A 27,606-nucleotide genomic window follows, 5' to 3' on the forward strand; every position below is an offset into this window, starting at 1 on the left:
AGACAACCTTTCTGCAGCATCGTGTAGTGGTTAGGAGCGGCGGACTCTAATCTGGAGGACCAAGTTTGACTCCCAGCTCTTCTACATGAAGCCAGCTGGCTGACCTTGGACTAGTTATAGTTCTCTTTGAGCTCTCTCAGCCTCACCTACCTCACAAGGTGTCTGAGGGGAGAGGAAGGGAAGGAAGATTGAAGGCCGGTTTGATTCTCCTTAAAAGGTAGAGAAAGTCGGCATATAAAAACCAACTCCTCTTCTTCTTCGAAGCAAGAAGATTTCAAAGGCCCTTGCATGATTCTTATTTTGGAAAATAAGAAGAGGCCTACGTGGCGTCCTCTCATTTGGTGCTGAGTGGGGTGGACTGAAAGGGACACCCCTGACTTTGCAGCCCTGTTCATGGCCCCCTCTCATTCTGGTGATGCTTGGAGAGGGGGCTCTAAACAGCAGTTCAGTGAGTGTGATCATTCCTGACCCTCCACTCTGTTGTTCAGTATTGAGGATGGGCAATCAAGTCAGTGCAGAGAAGCAAGGGAAGAGACAACATGTCCCCTTAAGAAACCAGAAATGCATCCTCTCCCTTTCTCTTTCGCAATCTGGAGGTATAATTGCACACTTGCTTCTTTTAACACAGGAAGAGAGGAAGCACTGTCTGGTTGCCTAGGAAACCAGGCTCGGTGCTCCTTCTCTTCACACTAATGTACAGCCGATCTGATTGGCTCTGCAGTCGTGTGACATCATCTTGCTCACTATGTGATCCCTAATTGATTAGGATCATGCACTGAGGGAGGAGATAAAATGGTGCCGGTGGCGAAGCAGAGAGGGGAAACACCATGGATGTTCCCAGACACAAAATAAACTAATAAAATTCATCTTGTATATCCCCTCCACCCAATTCCCAATTTTCATATATGAGAATTTTAATTAATTAATTAATTAATACATAAAAATACATAAAACCCAAAATTTAAAATCACAATTCAGGACTGCTTTAATCAAATGTGGTCCATAAATAAAACCGTCTTCAGCTGCCTCCCAAAGACTGAAAGTGAGGGGATTAGGCTCACCTCCCTGAGGAGGTTGTTCCATAATTGTAGGGCTGCCACTGAAAAGGCCCTCTCTCATGTAGAAGAGTTGGTTTTCATATGCCGACTTTCTCTACCACTTAAGGGAGAATCAAACCGGCTTACAATCACCTTCCCTTCCCCTCCCCACAACAGAACCCTGTGAGGTAGGTGGGGCTGAGAGAACTGTGACTAGCCCAAGATCACCCAGCTGGCGTCATGTGTAGGAGTGAGGGAAACAAATGCAGTTCACCAGATTAGCCTCCGCCGCTCATGTGGAGGAGTGGAGGAATCAAACCCGGTTCTCCAGATCAGAGTCCACCGCTCCAAACCACTGCTCTTAACCACTACACCACGCTGGCTCTCACCAGCCATCTCTCACGCTGGCTGTACCCACCAAAGGAGCTTCTTTGATTGATGGAGGACAGTTAGGACATCCTCTACCTGGGATCTTAATTCCTGGACAGGAACATAGTGCTTATGATGTTAATCACTGAGGAGGGGAGGGGAGCTAGACCCATTGCAGACAAGCTGCTTTGGGCCTGATGGCACCATCAGAAGGGGTGGTTGCTCTGCAAGCAGTCCAGCTTGGATAGCCTAGCCCTTTACGATGATGCAACTGGCCGTTGCCAGGCTGGACAAAAATAAGTGGTTGTATTAGGAAGGTTTGTGCACAGGGATTCCAAAGGGGACACTGAGAAAGGACCAAAGGCACTGTGTGACTCACTTTCTAGACTAGGTTAATGTAGGGCACAGGTCCCAAAAGGAGGGAGGAGGAGGAAGAAGAATTTGTTTTTATATGCCGACTTTCTCTACCACTTAAGGAAGAATCAAACCATCTTACAATCATCTTCCCTTCCTCTCCCACAACAGACACCCTGTGAAGTAGGTGGGGCTGAGAGAGTGTGACTGGCCCAAGGTCACCCAGCTGGCTTCATGTGTAGGAGTGGGGAAAGAAATCCAGTTCACCAGATTAGCCTCTGCCGCTCATGTGTAGGAGTGGGGAATCAAACCTGGTTCTCCAGATCTGAGTCCACCGCTCCAAACCATTGCTCTTAACCACTACACCACCGTCACTAAGAGCATCGGCTCTCCCTAAACAGCATCTAAGTCAAACAAACTATAAAAAATTCCCTTACTTAATCCAGTTCATCAGCTCCACTGTGTCTGGGTCGTAGAATTCTCTCAACTCTGAAAGCTCAGTCATCATTCTTGGCCAGAACTAGAACGAAAAGGCAAAAAGCAGAATGAATATGCTGCACGTCAGATCCTGGGAGAGAGCTCCATTATACAGCAGTTAGAAGTGACACTTTTATTTTCTTTTTTAAAGCCAAGGTGGGAAAACAATTGGCGTCCCTGAGATCTGAAGTATTATCTTTTTTGTTCTGCTCAGCACTGGCTGCCTGGTGTTTTAAAACACTGCAGATAAAGATCAGCATAAGCGAGTGTGGGACCACAGACAAACTGGGAGATGGTACCCAGATGTACATGGGATAAATATGCTGCTTTGCATACTGTGTCAGAAGACAAATCCTTGCAGTCATCAGACACTTGAAGGAACTTCACAATGTGAGGAAATGACAGAGAATGAGGGCCAATCCAGACATTCAGTACAAATGCATGTCTTTTACTCCCAATGGCAGCTTTGTTTATATAAAAAGAAAAGAAAGAGAAGCAACGGGAGTTGTGTTTAACCCTTCTGTGCCAGCCGCTGTTGTTTTCCAAATTGCCACAAGCAAGGTGTGTTTCTCCCCGTTGGAGTCCCAGCCGCAAGCAGGCAAGACTCACAAGTGCCTAGAATTCCAAGAGGGAAGAATCGGCAGAGGGTGCAGAATCAGGAGTGGGAAAATGGCGTGTGATGAAAGGACTTAACAGTTCCCCGCCCCTTCCGCTTCTCCACTCCAATGCACTTCTTCCAAAGCTGCTTTCTGCAAGGAGAACAGTTATTGGGATTTGAAAACACGCATGGCTGAGAAGGATTTTGCCAAATAGGAAGGCAGGACTGGTCACTGCAACATCTGCTGAAGCTTTCCCAGGTTCAGTGGGAAAAAAACTTCTACTCGATGGAGCTGACAAGAAGGGGCGGGCTTAGGCTGGAGAGATGGGCCAAAGAAAATTTTGACTAGTCCTCTCCTCCTTCACCTGGTTAGATCTTCTAAGTGAATATAGGTAAGAGAGAAAATGCTATACCTCCCTCCCTCCCTGAGCTTCAGGCTCCTGGGAGAAGGGAACATCTCTCTGTTAGAATCATGGCATCATAAGAGTTGGGAGGGACCACCAATGTCATCTCGTCCAATCCCCTGCACAATGCAGGAAGTTCACAACTATCTCCCCCACTCCATCCCTGGTGACCCCTATTCCATGCCCAGAAGATAGCCCCCAAAAAAGCCCCCCAGGATCCTGGGCCAATCTGGCCTGGAGAAAAATTGCTTCCTGACCCCAAAGTGGCAACTGGTCCATTAAAGTCACTATTGTCTACTCAGACCGGCAGCGGCTCTCCAGGGTCTCAGGCAGGGGTCTTTCACATCACCTACTTGCCTAGTCCCTTTCACTGGAGATGCTGGGGATTGAACCTGGGACCTTCTGCATGCCAAGCAGATGCTCTACCACTGAGCCACAGCCCCTCCCATAGCTTCTGCAACATCACCATCTAGTGGAGTTAAATGTAGGTGAAGGCTACAGCCAACTTGCGTTTTATATGGCCTTAGTACAGTCAATTGACACAGGCAAGTCCAAAGCTGTCCTGTAGATTTCGGGGCCTGTTAGAGAGCTGTGCCAAAGCAGGATAGTGGACCAGCCCCACGCTGTAGCTGAGCAAATAAATCTTACACTCGAGGATGTATCTGGACTTGCAGTAACCACATGCCTCCAAAGAAGCTTTCATTAGCTTATTCGGGATTTAGGTTATAATCCCAAATATACTGCTGGCTTGGGGGAGGGCAGCTAAGGCATATTTAGCTTAGTGAAATGTTAACCACAGCATGTAACATTAAGACATTTCTCTATGCGTTCATGTATATGGGTGCATCCCTGTGTGAACGTATGTAGTCGCCTTATACTGAGTCAGCCCGCTGGTCCATCAAGGTCAGTCTCGCCTACTCTGACTGGCAGTGGCTCACCAGGGTCTCGGGAAGAGGCCCATCCCCCACTACCTGAGCTTTTTAAGTGGAGATGCAACCTGGGACCTTCTGCGGGCCAAGCAGATGCTCTGCCACTGAAGCACATCTCCTCCCTGTGCAGAGAAGTTCCTGTTCATCGTGTGAACATTGTGAGGGGGCAGTCATGCCTATGGAAAAAATGCCTTGTGATCATGAAGATGACTTCCAAACCAGAGAATCACAGAGTTGGAAGGGGCCATACAAGCCATCTAGTCTATCCCTCTGCTCAATGCAGGATCAAGCTAGAGCATCTTTGACAAGTGTTTGTCCAGCCATTGCTTGAAAACTGCCAGAGAGGGAAGTACACCACCTCCCGAGGTAGCTGATTCCTAATATCCAGCTGGTACCTTTCTGCCCATAATTTAAAGGAAAGGTACAGGTTGGATATTAGGAATTCTGTTTACAGTACTATTATTTAAATGTACTATTAATTTGCCCCCACTCATTCACTGTAAACCCATTCACAAGACTGTATGTAGAAATCCAGTTCTGAAAATTGGCCATAGGTTGTTTGGAAGTTTAGTTTTTCTTTAAAAACACAACACATTTTTGTAGACAAAATGTTATTACCTTGTAATAAAGATATAGTAGTATGAGCACAGGTGTTAAATACCTCATCACAGACACCTAAGCAGAAAAGAATAAAATACATTTACTGAAACAAAAACCATTTTGAACAAAGTAAGGATGAACAAATTCTGAAAACAGAAACAGGGATCTTCTTCACAAATCATATTTTGAGGTCAGAGAGTAATTTTACTTAGCATTAATAACTGCCTTTTAAAAAAAATCATTCTATTTCCATTAAGAATGTTTCATGAAGAATTCATGTATTAATCTAGCACTGATGAATTGCAAAATATGCTATTGTAATACGTAAATAAAATTATTGGGTCCTATCATTTTTCACAAAACGCATAATTCTGTCTGTCTTTCATAGCTTCGGCAACATCACCATCTAGTGGAGTTAAATGGCATTCCTTTAAAAAGCAGAACATTTGAGTTAAGAAAGGGGTAGCGACGTTTAAGTATTACACTAAAAAAATACGCATGAATTCAGCATAAAAGTGTTCATCTAGATAGAAAAGTTTTTTTCTATCAGCACTTTTCACATTTGCTTTAAACATTTGTTCATTTGCTTAAAACATTAATATTCATAAACGGATGAAAACGGAACACTTCTAACCCTTTGTGGTGTGTAAAGACGAACACATTTCAGGATCAGACCCCACATGTCACTATTGCACAAACCAGAGGCTGCAAACACACACAGATGGGAAGTCCAAATGTATTTCATCCTGCAATATTAAAAGAGATGCTTTAGTGCAAAGCATGGAAATAAGCATAAGAATATTTGTCAATGCAAACTGGAAAAATAACTTTCTTTTACTCCCAGGATATTCCGTATTTAAAAACAACTGTGTAAAAATAATTGTTTGTGGGGGATCAAATATAGCAGTCTGTTCGGAAGAGGTGAAAGTGAAATCCATCTACATTCACTCTAGCTTTGGTGCTGATTTTTTCTCAGTATGATTACAGGGAGGGAACTACTGAGTATTGGAGGGGCTGTGGCTCAGTTTGTAGAACATCTGCTTGGAATGCAGAAGGTCCCAGGTTCAATCCCCGGCATCTCCAGTGAAAGGGACTAGGTAAGTAGGTGATGTGAAAGATCTCTGCCTGAGTCCATAGAGAGACGCTGCCGGACTGAGTAGACAATACTGACTTTGATAGACCAAGGGTCTGATTCAGTAGAAGGCAGCTTCATGTGTTCATGAGTATGGATCATTCAACACAAGTTCTAAATACAGGCTGAGCATCCCTTATCCAGACTGCTTGGGACTAGAAGTGGTCTGTATTTTGGATCTTTCCATATTTTGGATTTTTTTTGGAATTTTTTTTTGCATATACATAATGAGTTATCTTGGGGATGGGACGCAAGACTAACCACAAAATTATACACATAGCCTGATTGTAATTTTAAACAATATTTGTAATTATTTTGTATACATTGAACCATCAATGGCACTGCTGAGGGCCTATGAGTAAAAGCATTGAGTGGATTATTTCCATTTTCCTTATTGTTACATTATGGCTACTGTCATTTTTCTAACACTGGGGAGTGTGTTATTGGGCATGTTAATATTGTTTTTAGTTGAAGTTTATTGTTAATGGTTTTATTTTCATTTTGTAAGCTGCCTGGAAGGCTTTGTAGTGGTAAGGTATGGCACAATTTCCCCACCCCCCAGCAAATAAATAAATGGGCGGCAGAATACACTGTAGCTGGTTTTTATGTTCTATTTTATATTCAACAATGGATGTTCTGAGCTTTACATGTGAGATATGTTAAAGGAACAGTACCTCATTGTGCTTAAAGCCAGGCATCCAAACAGAATGGAGTGAACTAAGTTATAAGCAGCACCAGGTTTCAGCAACGCTGTACACTTCTGTAGTTTATCCATGGATTTGTTGTTAGCAGAACCACTGAATAAAGAGAGGAAAAGGAGAGGGAGAGGGAGAGGGAGAGGGAGAGGGAGAGAGAGAGAGAGAGAGAGAGAGACTAGTGCTATGTTATACTCAGCAATAAGTTATTTTAAAACAGGACATTTGTATGCAGTTCATAGGAACCTCTTGGTTCCAGGAAAAATAAAACATTCTGAGGCGGTACTAATAGATTTTTCATTCTCGTTGAGTGCTTTTAAATATTCCCCTGTGCAAGATTTTCCTTGTTTGAGCTGGACTGGCAATGGTTGATACAAAAGCCAAATAAATATAAAAACGCACGATTTTATTTGCAAAGCATAATGCTACAAATGATGATGAATAAGCGTATGACAAAAAATAAATCCTTACAGCTATTAGCCAAATTTTCAGTTAGGAATATGTCCCAGGTTTGGACAAAACTCTAGACTCAACCATCGCTAGGAATCAGCACATGCTCTAATGAAGCTGACAAGTTCTTCCGGGCAGAAGCCAGCTGTGTACAGCACTCTTCTCCTACTCCCCTGGCCCATTTGCTCAACTATATTATTGGAGGATCAGGTGGGTTTTGATCTGTCCAGGAGGTATCACATTTATGACAAACTAGCCAAATGAATAACAGAATCATAAAGTTGGAAAGGGCCATACAGGCCATGTGGTCCAACCCCCTGCTCAATGCAGGATCAGCCTAGAGCAGGGATGTCAAACATATGGCCCGGAGCCTGGATCCAGCCCCTTGAGAGCTCTTATCTGGCCTGCGAGCCAGCTGAGGCAGCCATCCCCACAGTCCTGATCTGGGCTGGTGAGCCCGCCAACCTCCCACTCTTGATCTGGGCTGGCGAGGCATGGCCCAGCCTGACTAAGCGACATTTGTGTCATATCCGGCCCTCGTAACAAATGAGTTTGACACCCCTGGCCTACAGCATCCCTGACAAGTGAAGACTGCCAGAGAGGGGGAGCACACCACCTCCGTAGGCAGCTGATTCCACTGCTGAACCACTCCTACTGTAAAAAAGTTTAGGTAAGCAGCTTACCTATCAGAACATCATGTGCGACCCTCTCAAAAGCTTTACTGATTTACAAATGCATTGTCATAAGAGCAAGCAGCAATTTTCACACCCCACAATAAAACTTCCAAATGTGGTCTAAACGTTAGTGAGAAAAATCACACGCATCTTGTGCTAGAAATGGATGCTTTCATTTGCTGTGAATGAGAATTAATCATAGTGGGGTGGGAGGTAAGCAGAAGCAACTGACCACAAGCTCGGGGGGTTGGCAAAAAGCAGCTTCCAATGCCAACAGCGCTACCTCTCCTATTTGAAGTATGTAAAGGCACAGACACATCTGATGCATGGAACCAGGTATACCAGGTGAGGAAGGTGAAGAGGAAAAATCATGTCTCCACATCTCTGATGCTCTTCCTGCGCTTAATAATTTCTGATGACCAAAGCTTACATCAGGTTAAACTGAGCCAATCTGGGTGGACTGTGATGTCCTGTGGCATCTGCTCCTTCTTAAAAACCAACCCCTGCTTCTCCCTGAGGCAGTAAACCCAAGACTGGGGGTGTACCAGTGCAGGATGCAGGTAGAGATTCCCTTGTCTGAATACCTGTCTATACAAAAAGATAATCCTTCAACACTGAAAACCTAAGCACCAAGGAGAAGAGGTCCAGCCTAGCTGTCTCCTTCGCATTGTAGCTTTCTATCTGCAGGAGTGTTTTTTTTTGGGGGGGGGGTATTTAAATGCAGGCCCTGACCTGGATGGCCCAGGCTAGTCTGATCTCATCAGATCTCAGAAGCTAAGCAGGGTCAGCCCTGGTTAGTATTTGGACGGGAGACCACCAAGGAATACCAGGGTTGTTGTGCAGAGGAAGGCACTGGCAAACCACCTCTGTTAGTCTTTTGCCATAAAAACCCCAAAAGGGGTCGCCATAAGTCGACTGCGACTTGACAGCATTTTACACACACACATTTAAATGCAGGGGCATTTAATCAAGCGAGCTCCCATATCTATGCAGGACTCACAGCTCTGGTATTCCATGAGAGCTAAGCTTTAAGGGATGTAAGGAGAATTTGTTGCCCAGAGCAATTCTACTGAATTTACTGATATCATTATGGTTTGAAAATCACAACCTGACATCTAGACCACAGACATCTGTGCCAGCTATCTGAAGAAACAATATTGGGATATGGCATAACACTAGCTAGTGGTGTTGTACTCATATCCTCCCATCCTAAATACTTATTTACTTTTAAAGCAGACTGCAAAATTCAATTACCAGGGGTACTTTTCATTCTAAACTGAGACGCCCCTCCTAAATCTTACTTGTTCGGGGTACGGAATAGATTCTGTATCAATCCAGTTCCGGAGCTTGAAATGCAAAAAAGCTGAATAAACTTTACCTATGGTTGACAACAAGGTAATGGGGTGATAATTTACAGGGTCGTTTTGGCCCCTTTTATATATTATTGCATGTTTCCAGACTGTAGGAATGATTCCTGAAGCATTGATTTGAGTAAAGAGAGGGGCCAATAGGTTACTCCACCATACCAAATCAGCTTTCAGCAGGTCTACTGGTATTAAATCATACTAAAGACACATCTTTGATATACTGGGTTCAGAAGACCGATTTCAATACTTTTACAATCCAAGTTTCAGATGTTTGGAACCCTCCTAATGGCAAGTATAGAGCACCACTGTTCTCTTTTCATGCATGTCTAGACTTAGTAAACAGGGAGGACAAGACCCTGGTGAAATCCTAGAGGCTTTAAAACACACATACCAGAGATTTTGAAAAGCAACAACAGCAGCTGCTATGGCCATGACCAAAAGCACAAACATGTAGGCGTAAAAGACTAAAGTGTCCGAAAGTCTTGTGAAAGTATCAAAAGGCAACAGACCAAAAGCTTCTTCGCACAGGTACAGGTTAGCGTCAAAATCTCTAAAAGAGAAAAAGAAGGGTAAAAGTATGAAGTTCTTGCAAAAAGGCGAATAAAAAGGCCTCACATGACACTGTTCACATATGGTTCCCAGCAAAAGATTTCCAAGGGAATGGTCTTCTGCATTGTGGCCCCAGGGCCCTGGAATGCTCTTTTCAGAAACTTGTTTGTCTTCTTTCCTTGCCTCTTTTTGGCAACAACTTAAGACATATTTATTCAACCAAGGATTTGGAAATTTAGATCGTTTTGTTGTTACTTACATGGTTAACTTTACTATTTCACACTGTTTTCATACTACTTCACTATTTCTCACTTTGACATTGTTTTAATTGGATTTTTGTATTTTATATTAGTTTATAAATACTGTTAATAAATATTGTATATGTCAAAATGCGAGATCAAGAATGATCATTCATAATTAACAAAGCAATTGATGCCTTGCACTAAGAAACAACAGAAAAATAATTTCACTTTTGAATAATAACTGGCATCATACCTTGTTGCTCCAAATCCAAACTTTGCTTTTAGGAATTTAAATATATGCTCATCTGACTCAAGATTAAGAATTTTCTGTGAAGTAAGGAAATAAAAGTTATCACTTTCTGTGAGTTATGAAAATTAATACATGACTGCTCTCCTACTGACACACCTACTATATTTCAAACACTGTTTTACTTTTGCTTTTCTTATCGTGTGGAACCATTCATATTGTTCAGGCCTACAAGCATTTTGCTACTCCTGTTAAATAATATACACAAACAAAAAATACTGCAATCACATGCTACTTTCCATGTCAAATGTAATTTCTAACTCAGTCTGTAATCTGATATTTGACTGGAATTCTTGACAAAGTGTGCAGTTAGGAATAAAACAGGAAATGCTTTAAGACTGTAGCTGTTGTTGTGTGAACGTCTAAGTCTTCAGAAATACCAGTGGTCTGAATCCTACTACACCAAAGTTTGAAGCCTTACATTTGAAGAAGGCCCTACAGTTGCAGCAACTTCCAACAGTTTAACTTATGATACTGCTCAGTGTTTCTAGCCGTGCTGTAGATGGATTACATTCACAGCGCAATCCTAACCAGAGGTATACTCTTTTAAGTTCACTGAAGTCAATAGGCTTAAAAGTGAGGAACTCCACTCAGGATTGCATTGACAGACACCAGACCGTGGCTAAGGAACTGTAAAATTAATGACTTTTGAGTTGACAAGCTATGGACTGAAATCAGCCAGGAAACCAAAAGGTGCCATCAAGTTGCAACTGACTTATGCCGACCCCAACGAGGGGCTTTCAACGCAAGCGAGAAGCAGAGGTGGTTAGCCATTGCCTTCCTCTGTAGAGTCTTCCTTGGCGGTCTCCCATCCAACTACTGTCCCTGCTTGGCTTCCGAGATCTGACAAGACTGGGCTATACCATGCCGCCTTTTCTCTCCCAACCAAAAACTGAATCCATGGTTTAAACAAGACAGATGAGAGGCACGATTCTGCCCTTCCCCGCCACTCACATAGGCCGTGACAGAGCCAGGTGACATCCCAGAACAGCCCACGCTTCCAGTCGAGATCCATTATGGCTCACGTGACTGTTGGAGTTGTACAGTTCTGATTTTGTGCATAACACTGCCTAACTCATCTCTCTGTATTTGACAAAGATATATGCATTCTATATATAAAACATGTAAACTAGAAAAACACACTCATATACCCACCTTCATAAAATTATTTACGAGAAATGTCAAACATAGCACTAAAAGAACATGGAGGAAAAGCTTCCCAAGTCTGCTAAACAAGCCTCCTGTTTTCAGGTTATTCTGGAAAATGTAAGCAATTAATATTTTAGTGTTCAAAATATATCTAACAAAAGATAAAACACATAACCCGCTATTACTAGTTTATCCAACTGTAATGTAAAAAAGCCACATTACTATTGTACTAACATACTACTGGTGCTTAAGGAGACATTCCAGCATCACTTTCAGATTAGCAAAAGATTCATAGCTTCGAAGAGAAAAACCAATGAAGCTTTGAAAACCCTAACTCTTTCGCAGTAACTACCAGTGTATGAGAGGAAGAAAACAAACATGAAAATGGAAGGCAGAAATCTTGAAGGCATCATGAGTGTGAGAGCAGGAGCTCATATGGGGGGAGGAGACTTGGTAGGGCAATAAGGACCTCCTCATGATAAGAGGCATACAGATCCCCCGATTCGGATGTCTGGTTTCCAAATTGAGCATAATGTTCCACTCACAGATATGTGGGGGGGAAAGTGACTCACCCTGGCTGGACCATGGTCCTTGCCAAACAAGTGAAGTTTGTAGTTCAGGTCTGTGTGCTACTGTGTGCCTTGGTGTGTTAGCCCTATAGACAAGCTCAGTCTTCTTAAGCTACCAACAGCCCTTGCCTACTCTGGGTGCTCTCCAAGGTACTGAACTGAACAGTCTCTTCCCAGAGCTAATTTTCATGTCACCTTTTGACACAAGAGTCCCATTATTATGTCATACAAGCATACATTTCAATTCTGACACACGCAAGAAAGTGGATGGCTGCACTGGCCTCCTGTCATGTACTGGAAGCAAAGTAGGCATCATCATTTTATATCCTTTTCATACAATGCTTGAATCTCCATTTACAAAAGGTAATGTGACAACTAGTTCTTCGTGCGTTGTAAGAAAGACATGATCTTAAAGCACAAGAACGATCAGGCAGAACATAAAGTCCTCTTAAATCATCTAAGGTTCAAATGGGCAAGCAGCCTGGCCTAACTGATTCATGCAGAACTCACACCTTTCTACACAAAGGGGAAAATGAGATTAAAGTAATATGGCAGAAATGAGCACGTGACCACGAAGCTCAACTGGAAGGTCTACTTAAGCAACAAATTACACACTGGTCTACTTCATCCCGTTTATCTTCCACATTTAAAATAAATAAATAAATCACATACCTGAAGTTTCCTTGCTAGCAAGATGGACAAATTAAAGCTTATAAGCAATGATCCTGCTATCATGGTATTGAAAAACTGAAGGAAGCAGACGAGCAGTAAACTAGCTACTTGTATTATATAGATCCAGGTCACCTGCAAAAACAATGACGAGTTATGCACATATGAGCGTAAAGCAAAAATTAACTACGTCTACAATATATAGTCAGTAGAGAAATTGGGAACTGTCATTTGAAAGTGAAGCATCTAACTTCTTCATGCTGATCTCATAGTTAGCAAATTGGCCCAGAGAGAAAGAGAGGGTAGAGTGCCCAACAACTGCATTAGCTAAACCATCTGTGTAAATTTGGTTAGACCAGAATGGGCTGTAGAAGGTTTTCGGGAGTCTCAGCTTAGCTGACAAAGCATACAGGATCCCAAAGAATTTTATGAGCAGCTGTTTACTACCTTCCCTAATACACCTTTTTTGTAGGCAAACACAGAAAAATGTTATAAGTTTCATGTTGCAACTGTTGTTTATTGCTTACATTGATAGAAGAATGTAATAGATCCCTTGGTTGCATTTTTTTTAAAGTAGCTGAGCCAGTGTTTTGGGTTAACTAGAAATGGATTTGTCTTCATCCCTCAATAAAGGTTTTAATTTTTTTAAAAAAAAGAATAAAGATTGTCTGCAGAAGCGTGTGTGTGTATGTGCACACATCTGTATCATTAACAGCCTAAATATAGAATTGTCCAGATGATCTTGTGGTCAACTACTCCCATTCAGTGCAGTGGATTTTATGTTACTGTGAAACCTCAAATGCTAGTGTTCAATTAAAAGTATGAAACAGCATGTATATAACTAGTATATACTAAAAGTATGAAACAGATGTATATAACTAGACTGCTTTGCATGTAGCCCTGTATTATTTGACTATTATTCTTGGAAAAACAGTGTTGTTGTTAGTTTTTTTTTTAAACTTCAAATTATACCCTACAGCATCATTATTCCAATGAAATATAAGTGTATGCAATGATATCAAGAGTACCATATCCAGTTATGAGCTCACCTTTCCCCTAGGAAGAAAGTCAAGAGAGTCAAGTGTGAACAAAACCAGCGCTTGGATCAACAGCATAAATTGATTAAACTGCCAAGCCAAACTGAAGAGGAAGGTCGAAATAAATACTGCCAGACATGTCAGTTTCTGGGGGGAAAAAAGAGAGACAGGAGGAAAAAGCATGGCAGGATGAAAAGGGCCAATTGTTGCTTTCGGTTCTTCCTAAGCAGAGTTACACCATTCTCAGTCCAATGACTTCACTGGACATAAAAGGGTGTAACTGCTTAGGATTGTACTGTCAAAGTACCAGCCAATCACCATTTAATATCACTTCGGCATCTATGCAGCAGTTAACTCTCTGATTCTGATCCAACGGAGCATGAAGAGAAGTCTGTTCTCTTTTTTTTTAAAGTGGAAATTCCTGCCAGCTGTTTGGCAGGGAAGGAGAAAGCAGAGGGGGACAAAATCAAGCCTCTCCCCATTTCCTGCCTGAGAAGCCACCCAGCAAGGCTGCAGATCTTTAAAAGAAGAAGGAGGAGGAGTTGGTTTTTATATGTCGACTTTCTCTACCGCTTAAGGGAGACTCAGACCAGCTTACAATCACCTTCCCTTCCCCTCCCTGCAACAGACACCCTGTGAGGTAAGTGGGGCTGAGAGAGCTCTTAGCAGAACTGTAACTTGGCCAGGGTCACCCAGCTGGCTTCGTGTGTAGGAGTGGAGAAACCATCCCAGTTCACCAGATTAGCCTCCGCCTCTCATGTGGAGTGGGGAATCAAACCCAGTTCTCCAGATCAGAGTCCACCGCTCCAAACCACCGCTCTTAACCATTACACCACGCTGGCTCATTACACCTCGCTGGGTTGTTGTGATGATAAAATGGAGGCCACCTGATCTTCTTGGAGGAGGAGGAGGAGGAGTTGGTTTTTATATGCCGACTTTCTCTATCACTTAAGGGAGACTCAAACCGGCTTACAATCACCTTCTCTTCCCCTCCCCACAACAGACACCCTGGGAGGTAGGTGGGGCTGAGAGCTGTGACTAGCCCAAGGCCACCCAGCCTGCTTCGTGTGTAGGAGTGGGGAAACAAATCCAGTTCACCAGATTCAGCCTCGGCCGCTCATGTGGAGGAGTGGGGAATCAAACCCGGTTCTCCAGATCTGAGTCCACCACTCCAAACCACCGCTCTTAACCACTACACCACACTGGTCTACACCACACAGTCTTCTGCTGGGTTGGACTTGGGAAGTGGGAGCTCAGCACCCATCTGAGTGTACAATTTCCAGTAAATCCTGGAAGACATAAAGGGAAGCCCACTTCAAACACTACTGTGGCACTAAAACGGCATGTTTAACTATTGCAGAACATACAATAATTATTTGAACAGGTCATGGACTTAGTATCTCCTTTTGTTGTGGTAGCTTTGTACAGACTATCTTTAACATACATACATATTTAGAAGCAAATCGTATCAGAAAAAAAGTGCTAGTAAAAAAACAACAACTCACTTCGTGAGTAGGCCGTAAATGCGGTCTGAAGAGGAATATAATTGCTGCTACCTGAACAGCAAAGACTGGCAGTGCCCAGTTCTCTCTTAATGGAATGGTGAATTCTACCCGAGTGGTATCTATTCTGCAGAAAACAAAACAAAAGGTTTATATAACCACCAAAGATGGAAAAAGTACTTCAAATGTTAGCTACTTACAAATAAAGGAAAATACTTCAGATTAACTTGACTAATGCATTAATTTTTTAAAAATAAGATTTTAACTAGAGATAATTCATGTGAAGGGGGAAATTAGTGCTGATGGCTTTGCTATAGATTGTCTAAATTGAGAGAAACATGCTCATAGTGGCTTTCAAACACTCGGTGTTAAAAGACATCCAACATTCCACAGCGATTAAATTATCAGCCTGTGCCATTTAGTCTGCACCCCCCTCCCTAATATCTGACTAAATTGAGCATTCCCTAAAATATCATCCAGTAGTGAAATACTGTGGTGGTTGCTTTAATTAATTGATTAAAAGCTAGCAACTGATAGTTTATTGACTGTGTCATGTCTATATTCAACACGCCGTCTAGAACGCTAATGGCATTAAATAAATGTTTAGCAGCAGTAACGTTCCTCTAATTGGCTGACAGCTCTACTGTCAACATTTCTGCAGAAAGGAAAACGGTTTCCCTTTGGGATAATCTTAATCTGGGAGCCTCAAACCAGATCGGGCTTTCCCAAGCAACTCAGCCTTCAGACTTTCACTCCAAGTATCTCAATTTGTTCTAATAATTTGTACTCCCCCCACTAAGTTTCCACCACACTCACACACATTCCCTGTAAGGCAACACATGAAGCTGCCTTATCCTGAGTCAGATGACTGGTCTATCAAGGGCAGCATTAATGCAGGTTCTAATGCAGCGGTCTTTCACATCACCTGATCCTGTTTTTAACTGGCCAGGGATTGAACCTGAGACCTCCTATGTGTAAAGCAGATGCTCTGCCAATGAACCACAGCCCCTCTCTAGTAACACCTTGCACTCTGGGGAATGGGACAGACCTAAAGCAAATACACCTGTGTGCTTTCTAATCTACCTCAAAAAGATTTAATATCTTATTTTGCATAACACAGGAAAAACAACACATTACTTTTGGAAAACAGTACAAAATTAACCTCACCTGTTTGTAATATACCAGAAGGCAGCTAATACACCTGAAAGCCAAGTTCCACTAAGAAGCCAGCTGGTTACATAGAGAGCAACGACATAAACTGCCTGAAGGCCAAATAACGTGTAGATGTAAAAATAAATAGGCTCTAAAAATTTCTGTAAAGCAAGGATGTATTGAGAGAGTTAAATATGCATTGCTTGTTTTAGAATTAAATCAACTGTTCCTAACAGAGGTCTGTGCCCGGTGCTCTAGAGCCAAATGTGGCTCAGCAGGGAATCCAATATGGCTCTTTAAAGAAAAAAAGAAATTAAATCTTTAACTTAAGGTATATTGGAGGAGCAGGTGGGATGCTAGAATAACCAGTATGTGAAGGGAATGGCAGGCAAAGATTTTTATGGGACTAAAGGGCTTCTCAGAGAAAGGGAAAAGATAGAGGTGAACAGTAATCCAAGCGCGAGCCATGCACAGATTGATGCCCTGCACTATAACAACTGTGCAGGATGCAGTTATTACTCATTGTGAGACTTCCTGTAAGCCACTTCCTAGTAAAGGACTTGCAACAGCGAGTGTTTGAGATAAAGAAACCTTACGGATTATTAATCGACATGTGAACTGTCAATCGTGTTAAACTGTATATTTTCAGTTACACAAATGGGCTTTCTTTTTCTTCTGTCGGCTCTTTGCTGATTTCCTGCTCTGAATTTGGACATGGGCCTTTTATGCACAGGTTGTTTCCGTCGTGGTCACCCTTCGACTACTTCGGGGCTTTGTTTTAATTATGCATGTGTTTTCCGACCTTCAAAAGTCGCCTCGCTCTCTCCTCACATTCTTCCCGCGTTTTCAGGATTCTGTTTTACCCCAAGTTTAAAGTCTGCCTCGATTCCTAATTGAAAGCTGATCCTGTGCATACTTGTCACTTCAGGTTTTTCTCCCCATGCCCATTCTTGCTTCTCTATCCCATGTCTATCCTCCTCATCCAACTCCTCCCTTCGAAGCCATTTGTGAGTGCACTAGTGAGAGAATAAATACTGGAATACCATGAGGCTGCTTATTTGGTCAGTTTCACAGTGAGTGTGGGTCAGTTTCAGATCGAACAGTTGAGAGAAAGCTGAAATAATCACAAACGACTTATGCGGCTGCTTATTTGGTCAGTTTCACAGAGAGTGTGGGTCAGTTCCAGTTCTTCGTAGGATGGAACAGAGCCGGGCTGATTTGCCACCCTCCCTTTATATGCATCCTATTATAGGCATGAAAGCCCCCCCCTTTTTTTGCAAGTGCAAGACTCCCAATGGAATGATGAAATGGTCACAAATGACTGTGCGAGTGTTTTTATGTTCTTATAACCCCTGTATTGAGATAGCCAGAAACAAACTGGTTGGGGGGTAGTTGTCCAGACCCTGCTTTGGTTGTAAAATGGCCACAGTTTAGATCAAAAGAAAGAATCCCGCTGTGGGGCTGGCGATGTATTTTAAAAAAACACACCACAGCCAATTACAAAGCAGCGTTTTCAGGAGGGAGGGGCTCACAGTAGTTCAGAAGCTCCGCATTTTTGCTGGGGATGCGTAACTGATCATAAGGTACTCCTGGAATATCTTTGGGGGGAAAAGCTCCTGTGCATGGTGTTTTGAGAATTCAACTGCAAATACTGTGCAGTCAGAGAGCAGCAGATCCAGCGGAAACAGACCATGCATAAAAGGCCATAGTTTGGTTCTTTAACTATAAAAGACCCAAACTTCTGGTCTGTAAGAATACTAACCCTTTTGGTGAATACTCATAATTGCACATGTAGGAGAAATAATTTTATTGCTACTAAAATGGGGGAGGGGCAAGAGCAACTCCACCTAGACATGCCACTGAAGAAAAGCAGCAATTGTTTTCTTAACGAAAGGATGGGATGATCAAGGGAAACAGGGGGGGAAACTTACATCTGTAACCACTAGGTTTGAGCTACTGGTAATGGCGAAAGGCATATTATCTAGGTACCTGCTTCCCCATCAGGGGAAGCACCAGCTCATACAACTGTCCTCTCCATATTACCTTAGCAAGGTTGTCTTCTGCTCCTGTGGAGGACATTGCTCTAGGTGAGGGGGGGGAGCTGGTGGCTAGAGCAGCTCTGTGTTGTAGCCAGCCTTGTGTTCTAAGGCAGAGTATAAGCTTAGACACAGGATATTAATTATTCTTGAGTGAAAATCCAAAAATAGCGGCTATCTGCAGGCAGTTTTAGTAAATTTAGGATGTGATACCCAAATTGCTTACTTCCCACTTTTAGACACTAGGGGTGCAGTTTTAAAATGTGATCGTAAGTACTTTGATAGATTTCTACCTTGCCTATCGCTAGGATATTGAAGTTGGCTGACATTTCAAAAAACCTAATAACTGAAACAGCATATCACACAAATAAAATGAAAATACAATATAAACCTAAGCAGTAAGAACAAGAGAACAATGGATGGCAGTCTGATTCATCACCTTTCCATATGTATATGAATGCTTTTGGACATATCTGAATATGAATATTTCCTGAGTATGTTGCTTATGTTAGCCATTTGAAAAATATGGATTTTAAAGACCCAGAAACAGAACTAGTTTCTGATAAATAATCCCTAAGGTGTTTTGTTTTTTTAAATTCACTGTGCTGTTGTCATTAACATTTAATTGAATTCTTACCTTAATATGAAAAGTCCTGTACAGAATACTGAGAAATACTTCCTGGTAAACATTCATTCTTTCAAGTATATTAATTGTTCTCATGGACTCAGTTTTATTGTCATATATCAAGCTATTTAAACCTGTAGGGGAAGGAATAAGTGAGATGAGGGCAGGCCAACTTTTAAAAAAGTTTTTAAAGTAGTACTTAGTAGACTTCTGCAAATCCAGCACTGTCATCTTGTGGAAGAGAATTTACAAAATGAGAAACTAAAGAAAGTTCTCTTTCATTTCAAAATACTACTGTCAGAAAGAACTCTGCCTTCCTGTTTTAGAATGTACTTCTTTTATAACATAAATAAACTATGTAAGTACTGTTTATGCATCTTTAATTTATAACCAGGGCCAGTTGGGGGCAGGGGGGAACAGGAGGGCCGTTTGGCCTAGGCCTCAAGCTCAAAAGGGGCCTCAAATTTAGACACCTGTTTGAGTTTTGATAAGTTTCATAACTTGTTTTTACGTGCAGGAAAATATTCAAATGTTGTCTCTGTGTTGGTGCCATATTCTGTTTTCAAGTGTCATCGTTTAAACTTAAAAAAATTATAGCTAGGGACCTCAAAAGCTGGAAGCGACCTAGAATGGGGGGGTTTCCCTCACTATAGCAGGGGACCTCCCAGCCTAGGCCCTCAGTTCCCTGCCATGGCTTGACAGGCCATTGGGGGGGAAATGGAGGGGGTTCTTCGGCATCATGAATCATGTGTTGGGGCAACAGTCTAGGATTTCCCAAAAACTTGACGTTTGGTTTTGGTGAATTGTAGAGCACCACTCTGACACCATGATGTGATCTCTGGGTTTGCACTGGAAAAGATGTGGCACACTGGTGCGACACCAAAGAGACTGCCCCCGTTCCCCAAACTTTCCTGTGTAGCTGGCAACGCGTTGTTACAAAATCTTTCTGAAGTGAGTATTTCTCAGCTCATTTTGCGTTGCCTGAAAATCCCCCCCCTTTAATAAGCAGTTGCAAGTATGATGAACTACTCTGGAAAAATCAAGCATGATCCTTCTGTTTTCAGGGCTCAGAGCAGGTTCTGAAAATATTAACTTTTTTTTTTTAGTAAAGATACATATACAAATTCCGGAAATGTATGGAGAATAAACAAGTTTGTATTACTTATTTTTGGGACAAATGATTGCTCTTATAATGACATGTATGAATCTTTTTGTGAATAGCCTTCCAAGAAACATCACTTTGCTATTGCACAAGGAGTGGTTTAGGGATCTCACAGTCAATTCCTAAACAGAGTTACACTCTTCTAAGTTCATTGAATTCAATGGGCTTAGAAGGGGGCAAATCTGTTTAGGACTGCACTGTGAGATCCTTAAGCAATATGGAAAGTACAGTTTAAAACAGCCGCATGTTTCAACTAATTTTACGAAGGAGGACTGAATCCAATACGTCGAAAACATCCACAGATGTACTATCAAGCCCTCATAATATATTCAGCAAAAATGGTTTTCTTTCCTAGGATTTATACCATGAGTGTGTTGCAACACAAAACACCCTACTTTAAACAGAAGATAGCGGCTGGTAATCCAGCACTCCATGACAGTGAGAATCCAGCCCTCTCCTTAGAACACAAGAGCCATACTTTTGAGAGCCAACTTGCTCTCCGTGCAATTTAAGAAATAAAGTAACTTCAAAATATTATTACAGTACCTGTCTGAATGGATGGAGCTTGTAGCATTTGCTTGTAATAGGAGTAATACAGGCCACATTCTGTCCTGAAGGATATTTCCCGCTCCACCTCCTGTAAGGAAACATACCAGTCAAGATGCAGGAGGAAACTGATGCTCTGTCTTCATATTGCTTAAGCTGGATCTCTTAGTAAGGTCAGCAATTCACGCAACATGGTTGCAACCAATCAGTGACACAGCAGATATTCAAGCCCAGATTTCCAAAGTCCAAATCTATTAAACAACTTTGGATTTCATACAAAAAGTAGATGGATATAGACGCTCGAGAAGCTAGGCAATGGGCTGCCTCATTGCATTTCATTACGGATTACCAATACATCCGGCATGGTGACAGCCAGTGTGGTGTAGGGGTTAGAGAGTCCAACCACGATGTGGGGGGCCCAGGTTCAAATCCCCACTCTGCCATGGAAGCCTGCTGGGCAGCCTTGGGCTAGTCGCTCTCTCCCAGACTAATCTACCTCACAGGATTGTTGCGAGGATAAAAGCAGAAAGAGAGGAAAATGATGCTGTATACAGCTTTGGGTCCCCATCTGGGAAAAAAGCAAGGTATAAATATCTAAATAAACATCTGCAAGAGTCATGAGAATCTCAGCTTTCCTTCAGAAAAACTAATATAGAGCAATTTGTTAAATGTCACCTTGTTTTAGTCTGATACAGCTACTAAACACATTAGTGCATCTCACTGTAGCCCTGTTCATACGTATGACCATGGGCATATATCTGCATATACCTGTTTGTAAGAAAGAGCCAACATGCCTTCACTTTACAAATGAACCCAGGAACAAGTACTTGGATGGATGTCACATGTTCAGCTGTACACGCATAGAGTGTAACATGAGAATTATTCAATTCACGTGTAAAGAAAAGTCTAGGTGTACTGTGTACAGAGATCATCTATGTGTTCCTTGAAATTTGAGCACAGTGCGATCACTGCAGCATTAGGGCAGACCTGTTTTTGGGGATGCCCAACCGCCCAATTTAAAACTGGTAACGTGGTTCATATTAAAAAATGAAGGAAGGCTACCCAGTCAAATGTAGAGACACAAAATTTGAATTAAAAAAACCAACAACTCCATCCTCCATGCATTTCTTCAACATTTTTTTTTTAAATTCACTTCCATACTAGCAAACGTTGCTTTGACATTACCATGCTATTTACAGAACTCCCATTTTAGAACAGAGCGATTGCTTTAATGGATTTTTTTATACGTGGAATTTTATTTAGTCCAATTCTCACTATACAAACCAAAATTGAGCAAACCAATGAGGAAAGAGGGAATGGCAGATGGTTTATTCCAAAACCCTCCTGAACGTTATGTTCCAAGCATGCTAAATGATTGAAGTGCCACTGGAAGCAGAATAAACTACCAGAAATACCAAAAACTGCAATCTGAGCTCAATTAGTTTACAATGACAGGCTAATTGTGATGGACGTTTCTATGTCAATTGAACAACTACTAAAAACATGTACTGGAACGGGGAGGGAGGATCATTTCCATGTATTAAAAATCTGGAAAGACTCAGAAACATTTTGGAATTGACTTTTTGGGAGGGCTGGGCATAGAGGGGGATCTAATTAGTAAAAAAAATGCCTCCAACATGATTAATTTGTAAGCCTGGCACCAGCTGCATTCAACCAAACGCCATACTTTATGAGCTAAACACTACTGTTTTACATCTGTTTCATACTAAGATAACATCTGCTTTCCTCATTCACAAAACATTTCTAGCACTAAAGCAATTTACAGTTTTCCTAGCATCTCATATCAATAAAGTGGACTTAGAAGGGGGTAACTGTTAATGGTGCTGTTTGGTTTGTAATTGTTTTATTGCTAGACTTTTACTTGTTATTGATTAGGCAAGACTAAATCAAATGGGCTTAAATTGCAGGAGGGTAACATTCAGTTGAACATTAAGGAGAAACTTCCTAATGGTAAGAGACGTTCAATAATGGAACCAATTACAGTATTTGGGAGTGAGGCAGAGGGTGTATTCTCCCTCACTGGAGGCCTTCAAACAGAGGCTGGGCAGCCATCTGTTGAGGATGACTCCGTTTTGGATTTCCTGCATTAAGGGGTTGGACCAAATGGCATCTAAGGTGCCTTCCACCTCTGTGACCTGCGTGAACTCCCTTGGGGACAAAGAAAGCAGACCATACATATTTGAAATAAATAAATGTGTGACCTGTTTCTCCTTTTGAAAAAGGTTAAGCAGAACTATATAAAATAACCTGTCACAATTCATCTCCCACTTCTGCTCAGTGTGAATATCTACAAAGAGTTTTCTGCATTTCCAGATGAAGTTCAAGACACATCTGTGGAGCTCAAGACCCTTCTGTGTGAACCTCTGAAAGCGTCACAACCCAGTGTTTGAGACAGTTTGGGAAAGGCAATGGCTTCTGAACTGCTAAATCCTGTTCTGCTACAAAATACTGCTGGGGGACCATTTTAGTGCAGTGTTTGGTACAAACAGGACTCAGCCGTTTGCATCAACCCAGTACAATTCAGTGAGGGCAATATTTTGACTTTTTAACATTATGCTTACTTAATAAAAGTTTTTTTTTAAAGCACCAGAAGAGAAATAAAAGAAAATTGCCTCTGAAAGTGTAATCCAATTAATTAAACAGTAAATCATCTCAAGCATAAAAGTGAAAGCTCAACAGAAATGTCCACATGAAAATGTTCGAGGTTGCAAATGCATGCATTCAACAAACATGTCTAAAATCCAAAGAATGATTTGGCCAGGTAACTTCATAGTCACTTATCCTGATGAGGGCCAAACTGGTTGAGGTGATCTATGATTGGACCGCCCCCTTTTTTAAAAACAAAAACTAACACAATTATGCAATTGGAGAATATATCTTTATATTTTAATATATAAATATAAAATATATTCTGTATATATCTGTTGAGGCTGGTACTTCATATCTAATCCTCAAGTGTGCGCCCTGCCTGTGAATACCTAAATCTGCAGTTAGGGGGCACACTGAAATTAAATCTGAAATTAAACAAAACACGGTGGGTTTACATCCCCCTGATTTTTAAAAAAGTGTACAGACAACGCTCTTCATCTGCCGCCAGAGGACCAAGCCAGCCTATGTCAGAAGCCAGGACCTGCGTTTATGTCAGAAGCCTGGGCTGTGCCGCAGCTGTGGGGCCGCTCCAGCTTTTAGGTAAATGGTTGGGGGGCCTCCACAAGCTGGCAAGAGAGTGGGGCTGGGGGGGGAGGAGGCCTGACCGCGCTCGCCTGGAGCAGCGCCGGGTGAGCCAGCAAGAGAGTGGGGCTGCTGAGGGAGGCCTTGCCGTGCTCGCCTGGAGCAGTGCTGGGCAAGCCGGCAAAAGAGAGCAGGGCTGCAGGGGGGAGGAAGCCTGGACCCGCGATGGGGGGAAGATGGGATTCCTCTCGTGAGTTCTGCAGGTCCACACTTGTTTTAATATATATAGAATATATATATTTGTCTCTACTTCATATATATCTTTTTACCTTTTTAATTTTTTTCTTTTTTAACAACAGAATTTACGCATATTACTTCATTGCCTCACTTTCCTATCCAAGGTCTTAGAAATTACAGATCTAAATGGTTCACAACAATGTTGTTTCCTTCCATGAGACAGCAGCGGATACCCATCGATAGCCAGACATTACATGCTTGCAAGAACCAGAACAAGTAAAAGGTGCATTCTTAATAAGTTCTCTAAATCATTTGCTTTTCATCTGCTAGAAAGAATCTGTGTTCAGATCACTGAGTTATTGACCCAATTTTTTTTTCTTTTTTCTCTTGGAAAATTTTCTATCACCACCCAGCCCTGATTTATTTTATAAGAGTAGGCAATAAATTGCAATTGAATTTGCCTTAACAGAGAGTTAAAGATAAAACGGATGCTATTAACATGACATCATGAGATGAAAATAACTTTAATGTACCACGTAATGATTTCTACCGTTGCAGGATGCAGTCCCAACCTGCTGAAACTGGGGAACTAGTAGAATCTTGCTTAGGAACTTCAAGGCTAGACATACAATAAACCAGCAAGGCCCATGCAATGTTAATCAGCTGCACCGCTGTAACGTATGACAGAGAGCCACGGCCAGTTTTAGATTGTTGGCACACATACCTCTTTGACACACAGAGCCAGCTTCCTGATACACAAGGTGTTTTGTGAGTACTAAAATAAATGTTTAAATTGGCCCTTATCTGAGGGGGAAATGAAAACTTTTCTTTATTAATTAGCAGAGAACTGCTTAAGAAGACCCCTGCATACACTGGTTGTTCAACTGGATAACAGTGAATTCTGGGTCAAAAACAACTATACTACACTGTATTATGAGTACATAAAATTATACTTAAAGTTTACATTTTGGTTACATAAAGACCAAAGGAAGCCTCACTGGAAAAGACAATAATGCTAGGAAAAGTTGAAGGCAGTAGGAAAAGAGGAAGATCCAACATGAGATGGAATGACTTGATAAAGCAAGTCTCAGCCTTCATTTTGCAAGACCTGAGCAAGGCTGTTAATGACAGGACGTTTTGGAGGTCATTAATTCATAGGGTTGCCTTAAGTCAGCCTGATGGCACATAACATATATGTTGTACCCACTACAGTAAGCGCTCAAGAGAATACCTAATAAGAACAGCATTAGATTTTTTTTTAAATAAAATGATCAGCAATGCAGAAAAGACAATGTTACAGTAAAGTTGGAAAAAGCTTTGCACAGTAAATGTGTTTGCAAAGCCACGTATAAACCATACATGCCATCATCCATATTGTGAGAAATGCCTTAGGAAAGCAATGATGCCATTAAAATCATTCTGTTACCTTGATGTTGGAAAACCATAGATCATTTTCATGAAGAGTGGCAACATAAACAGAAGTGAGAATTCCTAGGGAAATGCCAACAAATCCACCAGTGATGAGTGAAAGTTTCTTCCACACTTTTCCACCTGCCAAAGATATTGGTAAATATTTATCATTTGCAATCATTTGTTTCAGCAATTTTTGAAAATTGTTCCAGCAATGTTTGAAAAGATGCAATCCCCACCTCTAGATGTGGGCTATTTATATATAAACAGCTTTTGAAACTGATGAAAATGATTGTGTATTAGGTTATTCCGACATAGTAAAACAAATAAAACAGAAATTGACCTAGCAAATTCTTAAAGTCATACGCTTTAGCACCTTTCCAGAAGGGGGGAATGGTCATGCATGGCTGGGGAGAGAGATCACCAAGACAATCTCCACCCCAGCCTCCACCCATCCACTGGAATGCCTGTATAGAACCCACATATGCACAAGCATGTAGGGCTCTCTCCACATGATCAGGAGCCCTGAACAAGCAGGGTACCCAATCAGACGGCGAGGATGGACGTAGGCATGTGCAATCTGTAAAAGCATTCTAACAAGCACACAGAGCGGAGCATGGTGCTGCCATCTGCCCTTTCTCTGCTCCAATCATGTTTTCATTATCTTCTCCTAGAATACCTGAAAAGGGCTTCTGCATGGAAAGGGATGTCAGAGGTTGGCAGCAGAGGATAGGTCTCACAATAATGGGTTTAAATTACGGGTGGAAAGGTACCAACTGGATATTTGGAAAAATGTTTTACAGTATGAGTTGTTCAGCAGTGGAATCGGTTGCCTAAGAAGGTGGTGAGCTCCCTCTCACTGGCAGTCTTCAAGCAGCAGTTGGAGGCTTTAGGCTGATCCTGCATTGAGCAGCATGTTGGACTAGGTGGCCTGTATGGCCCCTTCCAACTCTATGATGTTAATTTAAGGGATTAAAAAATCAAGCAGGTATCTAGATGGGCAAAGATCCAGGGTACAAGTAGTGGCCTTCACAGATCCCAGGATCTTGTCCACATTCATCTCGGAAAGCTTAAGTAAAAACGCTGTTGGATCTATCCCTGTTTGATTTTTTCTTTAAAACACCCAAACAAAATGACCTACCAGGCAGAACTTTCCCATCAAGCTTCCAGTGCTTTTCGTGCAACTCGTCTGGAACTTCTGAGGCTTTTATCCCCTTTCTGTGCCTAAGAGTTGTCATGGTGTCAGTAACACTCAGGCATTACACCTCAAGTTGGTCCCTAAATATGCATATGCAAAATAATAGGTAAGCCTAATAAACTTTCATTTAACAGAGTATCACCACTACTACCTTTAAAAAGCACGTGAAAGGACATAAGAAATCATACTGCATGGAAACAGAGACTAATGATTAAATTACCAGATTACATTTTTTAAAAACCTTTTACTTTTTGCAAAGCATACGAATGGAAACAATCTCATACTTGCAACCTTTTCCGCAAATAAATTAGCAAAACAAACACTAATAAAATGCACAACCATCCAAGATAACTTTCAGACTACTCAATGGAAAGAATAAAAGGTAAGTTTCCTAATTCACTCTATGCTGGAATCAAGATAATGTCTTGATTTCAATGGAGTAACTCTACAAAAGATTTACACCGTTACTGACAGTTGTACTCTCTTTATTTCTATGGTATAAAAAACATATAACGACTGTCTCTGATTTGAGTTCCCAATATGAAAAAAATGAGTCAAGATGCCTCTTTATTTTTCATCTGGGATTCTGTAGCAGATCAACAATTTCACTGAAGGCATTCTGAAAAGAACAGAAATAGTCCTAGTTCTCCATGTGCTTACTTTTCAGCAACAGAATGGCTTGACAGCCCAAACTGTTGTTCACAATCACAGGAAATGGGAGGGCATATTTCCTACGGCTTTACGGTAGTGAAATACTGTATTCCAGGTATGCACATCTGGCAATCCCTCAAACTGAACGCAATGCATCAGGAGTGCCATAAACCTCTTAAATTTGGTTCCTGATAAGAGACTGCAAATGGAGCTGTTAAGCCCCTGGAAGTCTGTGACATATGGCCACAGGCTGCATTAGGTACAACAGGCCCAAGCTGAGCGGACCA

General features: G+C 41.7%; 1 protein-coding gene across 1 annotated transcript in view; it reads right to left on the bottom strand.

The window, feature by feature from the left end:
* DPY19L3 (dpy-19 like C-mannosyltransferase 3) overlaps window positions 1–26,708 on the bottom strand; it is a 35,875-nt gene extending 9,167 nt beyond the window's left edge. The window contains exons 1-15 of the mRNA XM_056862368.1: window positions 26,612–26,708; window positions 25,487–25,611; window positions 20,632–20,722; window positions 18,936–19,057; window positions 16,278–16,423; window positions 15,114–15,237; window positions 13,621–13,755; window positions 12,575–12,706; window positions 11,340–11,441; window positions 10,131–10,204; window positions 9,478–9,636; window positions 6,575–6,697; window positions 5,403–5,514; window positions 4,787–4,843; window positions 2,198–2,280 (exon numbers count right to left, since the gene is read on the bottom strand). Of these exons, the coding sequence (XP_056718346.1) occupies window positions 2,198–2,280; window positions 4,787–4,843; window positions 5,403–5,514; window positions 6,575–6,697; window positions 9,478–9,636; window positions 10,131–10,204; window positions 11,340–11,441; window positions 12,575–12,706; window positions 13,621–13,755; window positions 15,114–15,237; window positions 16,278–16,423; window positions 18,936–19,057; window positions 20,632–20,722; window positions 25,487–25,611; window positions 26,612–26,708 (1,682 nt within the window). The remainder of the gene's footprint in view (window positions 1–2,197; window positions 2,281–4,786; window positions 4,844–5,402; window positions 5,515–6,574; window positions 6,698–9,477; window positions 9,637–10,130; window positions 10,205–11,339; window positions 11,442–12,574; window positions 12,707–13,620; window positions 13,756–15,113; window positions 15,238–16,277; window positions 16,424–18,935; window positions 19,058–20,631; window positions 20,723–25,486; window positions 25,612–26,611) is intronic.
* Window positions 26,709–27,606: the final 898 nt, after the last annotated feature.

Source organism: Euleptes europaea, chromosome 17 (genome assembly GCF_029931775.1).
Source record: "Euleptes europaea isolate rEulEur1 chromosome 17, rEulEur1.hap1, whole genome shotgun sequence".
NCBI classification, from domain to species: Eukaryota; Metazoa; Chordata; class Lepidosauria; order Squamata; family Sphaerodactylidae; genus Euleptes; species Euleptes europaea.